The 7,352-nt window shown below is 36.3% G+C and overlaps 1 protein-coding gene across 1 annotated transcript in view; it reads right to left on the reverse strand.

Moving 5' to 3' along the window:
* Nucleotides 1-64: 64 nt before the first annotated feature.
* The window catches only part of LOC111499939 (golgin candidate 5-like), an 11,612-nt gene continuing 4,324 nt past the window's right edge, over nt 65-7,352 (reverse strand). The window contains exons 6-20 of the mRNA XM_023151670.1: nt 5,606-5,720; nt 5,289-5,350; nt 5,153-5,200; nt 4,625-4,909; nt 4,467-4,526; nt 4,243-4,326; nt 4,081-4,146; nt 3,899-3,997; nt 3,607-3,825; nt 2,940-3,054; nt 2,669-2,877; nt 1,821-1,880; nt 1,609-1,722; nt 602-676; nt 65-530 (exon numbers count right to left, since the gene is read on the reverse strand). Coding sequence (XP_023007438.1) covers nt 495-530; nt 602-676; nt 1,609-1,722; nt 1,821-1,880; nt 2,669-2,877; nt 2,940-3,054; nt 3,607-3,825; nt 3,899-3,997; nt 4,081-4,146; nt 4,243-4,326; nt 4,467-4,526; nt 4,625-4,909; nt 5,153-5,200; nt 5,289-5,350; nt 5,606-5,720 — 1,647 coding nt within the window. The 3' untranslated portion in view covers nt 65-494. The remainder of the gene's footprint in view (nt 531-601; nt 677-1,608; nt 1,723-1,820; nt 1,881-2,668; nt 2,878-2,939; nt 3,055-3,606; nt 3,826-3,898; nt 3,998-4,080; nt 4,147-4,242; nt 4,327-4,466; nt 4,527-4,624; nt 4,910-5,152; nt 5,201-5,288; nt 5,351-5,605; nt 5,721-7,352) is intronic.

Consider the following 7,352-nt stretch of genomic DNA (forward strand, 5'->3'; position numbering starts at 1 on the left):
AAAAAAAAAAAAAAAAAAAAAAAACAAAAAACAAAATGAACAACATAAAGAAGTGGGTTATGAATATTTTGAATTTTGTTTGCCTTGATTGTCTACAGCTTCAAAGATCAAATACATTGTTCTTCATTTCCATCAAAAGCAACAATGGGATACCAAGTTCTTACAAATCTCTACTCTGATCAAAGATTTAAACCTATACACAGCTGGATATTGATTTAGCAACTTTTGGTAAGGCCAAAATGGAATCTTATTAACGTCTTGAAACTATCACTCGATTCTCTAATGTACACTAAAAATGAAGGTATACTGTCAAATACAACGCTATTGGAACTTGTGTGTAACACTTTCAAAAATGTAGTTTCCGTTCAAGTATTCAGTCCATGCACAAAAATATCAATACCAACCATCTTAATCTCAATGCCGCCCATCTCAATCTTAATGGCCGAGTTTTAACCACTCGCTTAGCTTTGTTGGGCGCTATATGAAGTCACTTATCAGGCTGTACCCATTGATGAACTCATTACCTGAATCTGCAAGAGAGTGGAGAATGATTAGGAACAATAAAGCCTTTTGTATTGCAAAATTGTGCTGGACTAATTACCTTGTTCACAAGCAAGTTTACTTGTTCTCTGTACATCTCCTTCAAGTCAACAATATCTGCACGAAGTTCCTCCAGCTGCAACCAAATCAATTTCAGTCATTGGAGGAAATTAAATAAAAGTCAGTTTCCATTGTATAAAATGGCCATGAGGTGCTCAACATACATTCTGAAGAATCTTTTTTCAGGTTCTAAACAGAGGTAAAAGGGTGTAAAGACCAAGCGTGGCTCAACTAGTCAAGACAAACATTTGAGACTTAAGAGATCAAAGATTTGTATCTCATCCACACATGTGTTATTGAACTCAAAATAGATGTAAGAGGGCAGTTTCCTTATAAATATATTTATGGAAAAGGGAACACAGTGGAAAGTGTTATAACCTATTGGCGTTTTGCATTCTTTCAAGCAAAGTATTTTAAATTGGATCCTATTCTAATTATCTTTATCTAGGTATTCTATCATGTTAGTATACCTCAGGTTATGTAAATCAAATTGATGGGATAGTGTGATGTACACCTCCAATACAATGTGAATGTACGTAACCAATTACAATGTGAATGTCCTTATGTGGAAAACTCGTCACTAATGATGGATATTCAGTTCATCATGAAAAGATGTCCACCTCCAAATGAAAGCTTAAACTACTGATAGGGTATTGATTCTCTAGACAACTAACAAAATAAAAGCTTAACGAATAAAACTCTGGTCCTCAAAGTCATAGAGATTGAACTAGACATTGCCCTTCATTGCTCAATTCCCAAGTGCATATCTTGCACCGAGTTCTTGCCAACCATCTCACCTTGGCAAACATAGCACATTATAAGTGGGATCATGACAAAATCCAGTAACTTTTTTTTTTTAAAAAATAACAATAATAAAATCAATCCAACAAAATCACTATCAACCTCAGTACATAAAACTAATATAAATAGGGGGAGGAGCAAGCATTGTGCTTTCCTGCCACACGTCAATCTATTTAGATTTCCACACAGTAAGAAATTTGTCATTACCTCCTCATCACGTTCTCCCATGAGTTCTAACGCAGCAGTGTGCCTTCTCCTCAGTGCTTCAAGTTCTGCTCGTATGCCTGGTAACATACCAGCCTCTGCCCTTAACTTCTCACTCTGTGCATCAATAGACAATCAAATCATATTTGAAGTCAGCGCAAGTGTCCCCAAGCTCAATGGTATAAGAGAATAACATGTGACAAGTCAATACCAACCTGAGAGGTCAGTTTCACTAGCTCCTCAGCAAGAGAGTCACGGATCATTTCAATTGATTTCTGGTCAAATATAAATGAAAATAAAGCTAAGAGTTTGAACTTGGTGGTGGGATGGTGGGTGGGAGTTTGGGGCATTTAATGCATTAAACTTTAATCATAACAACTACAACATTTCCTATATTAAACACTTGTGATCTGCTCACTGTTGTTGTTGTTGAAGAAGAAATTATTTTTCTTATTACACAAGGAACCCAATAATGATTAAATAGTTGTCAGCCATGTCGTTCAACATAATATCCTGATGAACAAGATAACCAATGGAAAAGGTGGGAATGTGTTTCTTCATGGTGAGAGAGGTAGCAGACTAATTATTGAGATTAAGTGAGCCACGAATGACCGGTGAAAGGGTCCACATAGAGAAAAAAACTTCTATTCTTGCAATTTGTTAACTTGACCAAATGTAGGTAACAAAGGTGTGTTAATCTAGTTTGATGAAGATAGACCCACGAGCAGTGCTTGGAGGCCTATGACGATAACAGAGATTGAAGAAGAGTCACAATGGTTATTGTACCCATGGCAGTTTTTGGAGACCCATGAACTTCTGTGGTTGAGACCCACTAAACTTAAAGTTAGATGGTGACTGAGACCCACTAAACTTAAAGTTAGATGGTGACTGAGACCCACTAAAGTTAAAGTTAGATGGTGACTGAGACCCACTGAGGTTAAAGACAGATGGTTACTAAAACCCAAAAACCCATGGTTGTTTTTAGATTATAATGTAATGGAGAGCAGACTACGAGGTAAGGTGATCTGTATAAACTGAAGAGTTCCAAGGTAAAAGAACAAACCAGTCGAGAGACATAAGATGTAAGTTCCCCTTCCTTCTGACGAAGGGCAGCCTCAAAAGAACTAGGATTCATGCTCTTCATATAGTATGGACCCATGGCTATGTCCCCAGTGATTTTTCTATCAGACGAGCCTAAAGATGCTTGAAGAAAATAGCTTTCCTCCATGTTTCCGAGGCTACTAGAACTTGAGAGCTTCCGGGCCAAGTCACCTGCACAACAGAGTAAGACAATGCAACCTAACAAATAATGTCATCATGCTAAAGATCCATACCATGCTCAAACATCGAATTCTGCCTTTTTATGGAACTATTATCAGACGCAGCAGTAGAATGGAGATGAGCTTTCCTCTCCAAATCCATTCTGGCAGTTTTCTCCTTTTCAATCTCCTGTTAAAGAGTAATAAAAGCATAATCTCCAAAGCCTTGAATAAATGATTTATATGACACAATTTATATAGAAACTGAACGACAAATTGAACTCCCACAACAGCTGCCCCCCCAGCATTGGCAAAGACATGGAACATACACAAAAAATAAAAAACATTAACTAAAATATAATTTTGGGAAAAATTGTCACGCAAGCACATTTCAACAATTAACGAATGTGAAAGAAGTAAAAAGATGCAACTGAAATATCTTGCCAGATATTTTAAACTAGTGAAAGTTTGTTGTTTTGGTTTGGGGGCCTATGTCAAATAAACAGATTATTTCCAAGGATTGTCCAAGAAGTTTCCAAGAGGGTCAAGTTATTTTGTTGAGTCCACAGATACGGCGTGACATACAAGTCAGGTAAATCTATGTTCAACTATGTTGCATGTTGGACTTATGTCCAAGGTGTGTTCATATCCCAGATGTGCACCCAACATGGAAACTTTCACTTATAGATAAGTCCATACTTCCTAGGTTAAAGCGGTTATGAGCTCATATAAGAACCAAGACCTGCTGCAGCAGCTTCCTATGCCTCAGATACTCTTGCAACTCTTCCTTGTGTTTCCTTCTAAGATCCTGGATTTCTTCTTCAAGTTGATTGGCACGACCCTCTTGAGTGTCAGCTTCCTCTTTTGCTGCAAGACACTCCTGTCTGATTTCAGCTGCTCGCTGTCTCTCCTTTTCAAGTGTTTTGCTTAACTGGGTCTGTTCTGCTCTGAGACATGAAACCTGCAATACAGTTCTGATGTAAGGTAATATTCAAAAGGCCAGGTGGAAAAGGAAAATTATTAGCAATAAGAACCTGCGCCTCAAGAACATTAATTCTAGATAAGGTTTGGGACAAGCGTTCATTTATAGATCGCTCTCTTCCTTCGGCAGCAGCAGATTTGGCTTCTGCTTCCTGTGCATTCATTAAAAATTCAGTAAAGACATGTCTATATACTGTGCAAATGGTATATAGCCCAGAATAAACTCCAAAGCAACCTGAAGCCTAGAGTTAAGAGATCTTTCAACAGAAGCCCACACTTCTGCCCTTCTAGCAGTTGTTTCCTGTTATCGTGACGAGGGGTTGAGACATAAGTCTACTGAATTTGATGTTATAAAGATCATCATAAGATCTCCAAATTCTTCGTAACATGTACTGACCTGTATTGCTTCAATCTGCCTTAGTAGAGGCCTTGTAGACTCTGGGACTTGAGTGATCAACTCCTCACAACGTCGCTCACTTGCCTGTAAAACAATGACCACCACGATATAAATCTAGGAAGCTCACAAGATTATTTCTAGAGTTCTATTTTATCTTTTGCGGCTGCCAGGTCAGGGGATTCAGAAGAACTAAACGATGCACTGAAATAAGAAGTGCCACATACTTGGTAACGCTTTTGAAGGTCTTCAATGTCCCCGCGAAGCATATCTTCTCTAAAGACAGCCTGCAAAGCAAAATCAATAACATAGTCCTCTGACTCCTCAAAGCAGCAAAGTGAACTTAATTAAGACAGTGCAAACTTCTAGAGGAACAAAAAAATACCTGCTGTTCCTTTCTACTTAAAGTTTGTCTTAATTCTTCAAGTGTCTGAACTAGCATTGTTTCACGATCCTCAGCCTCCCTAAGACGACTTTCTAGCTCAGATCTGGCTTCACTGTTTGCACGTGCCTCTGCTAAATTTTCAGCCTCCTTGGCAGCAGTTAAGGCAGATGTATAGTACTCTTTCTGTGCTGCTAGTTCTGTTTGGTGCTTTTCTATTGTTTCTTGCAGCAACATCTCGGTAGCAGTTTTGTCCCTCTTGATGCTATCTACTATATTTTCTTCCACCTAGAATTGAGGAGAAAATGCATCAAAATGACCGCTCCTTACAAATAATAGTTTCAACAGACCATAAATTCTGCAAACATAAAATTCTAAATGGAACCTTTTTTGTCTCCACCATAACACAACGAAAATATCCTAAAAACATACTACAGAAATCTGATAATACAGGACCAAAGACATTTGTAACATAATTAGTCATCCAAGGAAATCTAGTCCAAAGTCTATCATACATTTCAATTCAGTTACCTGAAGTTTGGTCATTAGTCCCTTCTTCTCTTCTTCAAGCTCTCTGATCTAGCTCAAGAAACCAATTAAATTATTATTCATCTAAGTAATATAAATTGATTCTAAAAAATCATAGTGAAAGTGAACCTGAGCACACCTGGGCCCTTAATTTCCTAATATGAGATTCTTGAGTAGCCTGCTTCTTTGAGAGCTCCTCACCTGGTTGGTAGACATATCTTTTATGTCAGATAGGAAGACGAACTTTCTAATAAGACACTTTCACATGCAGTATCCTATTAGGCGCAAATATTTTAAACCAAAAGGACTGTGACCGAGAGAATACAAGATTCAGACAGCAAACATTTTATCCCCCTCCTCCCATACCATCCAACTATACAGATCTCATTTCAGTAGACATTAGAAGAAATAAAATGCCATTAGATACACATAGAACAAGGCTAAGAAGCTTCTCACCTTCTGCCATAACTTGATTAATTATTTCATCTTTTTCCTTCAAAAGAGAAGCCGCATCACTTTTTTTATTTTGCTCCCTCCTAAGTGTGTCCCTCTCCTTAGTAAGAGCATAAACCTGTAACGTTATGATCCAAAAGCATCTAGAAATCACTGAGGTGATGAATAAAATGTGACCAATTGACCAACCAACAAAACTACTTGTTACAAATATAATCTTGTTGTTGCATCGGAACATAGAAATGTTGACTAATCTGACTAACATTGAACTTGGTAAAATGAAATGGTTAAATAATTGAAAAATGAGATTATTCAGGAATACACATTGAATGCTAAGATTACGCATTGAGTTTATGGTAGTAGATCCATAATCAAAAAAGTGTTTGTGATTGTTACAGAAGAAATGAAGCAAAAGATACGGTAGAGCTAGGACATAAAATGAATTTGTAGCTGATTATTATACAATTAGAACAATATTGAATTCGCCTCAAATTTAAGTCTAAAATAAGTAAATCCAATTACTAAGGCTCCGTTTTGATCTAAAGATATGAGGCTTTTTTTCTTTTGTTTGTTTGGTCACTACCTACAAATCCAAACTATTAGATTCATGAGAATTGCAACTTTGCAATTCTTTCCGTTGCTTTTACAGAATTTCCCTCCAGGATCAGCAAACCATCACCCATTAATGCAACACCAACATTGTTTGATTCTATATTTAGAGCTATGTTTATAGTACCCTCTTCAAGTTCTACTAACGCATCTGTCATTACTTCATCAAGGCCATAAATACGAGCAATGTTGACTTCCACTTGAAGTACAGTACCGGTATTTACAATTTTTACTTTATTATATTTCTCAATACGTTCATGGATAATATTACTAATTTCATTTGCGGTTACCTGAGTATTTCGTAATTCTTTTTTTCTTTTTAAAAAAAAAAAAAAAACCCTCCTGTAGAAGGACTAATCATTTAGTTATTCGCTTCATCATAAAAAATTAATTCACCCATACCCTTCATTTTCTGAAACAGTTGGAAACTATCCATTAGAAAGCAATTTCAGTAGAACATGTAACATCTACCAAAACTCCATTGATGCTTGGTAGAACCCTAAACTTAATTGAGTTGAAACTTCATAAATCAGGCCCATTGGACTTGTGTATGGATAACACAAACAAAAGGCCATTACATTGTCAACCTGATTTAACTACTTTGGGAAAAATGAAGAGTAAACTTCAGAAAGAAGATGTAGAAAGTTGGAAAAACAAAATAAAAAAGAAATGACAAACCTTCCTTTCAAGAGTTGAGACTCTCTGATGGTATTCCTCTCGCAATGACTCAATTTCCGCATCACTGGACTTTTTCTGTTCCATTAATGACGAACGTGAGTAATTAAACATATATTTCATCTTCTCTCTACAGCAGGGGTGGGGGGGGGAGGGAAGACTAGTTTTCTTTGTGTAAAACACGTTTAACTTTTGTTTTGTACAGTATACAGTGGCTAATTAAATGATGAGATGCCAACAAGTTAACAAAAAGAATATTCTCAAATGAGGACAAAAATGTCAGATAAATAAGCCCAACCAACGTTTTATAATGGAATTCAAATGACTTTGTTTAAGTGTGCAACTTGAAATGGTAGACCCAACATAATTAGATAATCAAAAAAACAAAAAAACAAAAAAAAAACAAAAAAAAAAAAAAAAAAAAAAAAAAAAAAAAAAAAAAAAAAAAAAAAAAAAAAAAAAAAAA

This window comes from Cucurbita maxima, unplaced genomic scaffold, assembly GCF_002738345.1.
Source record: "Cucurbita maxima cultivar Rimu unplaced genomic scaffold, Cmax_1.0 Cma_Scf00027, whole genome shotgun sequence".
NCBI lineage: Eukaryota > Viridiplantae > Streptophyta > Magnoliopsida > Cucurbitales > Cucurbitaceae > Cucurbita > Cucurbita maxima.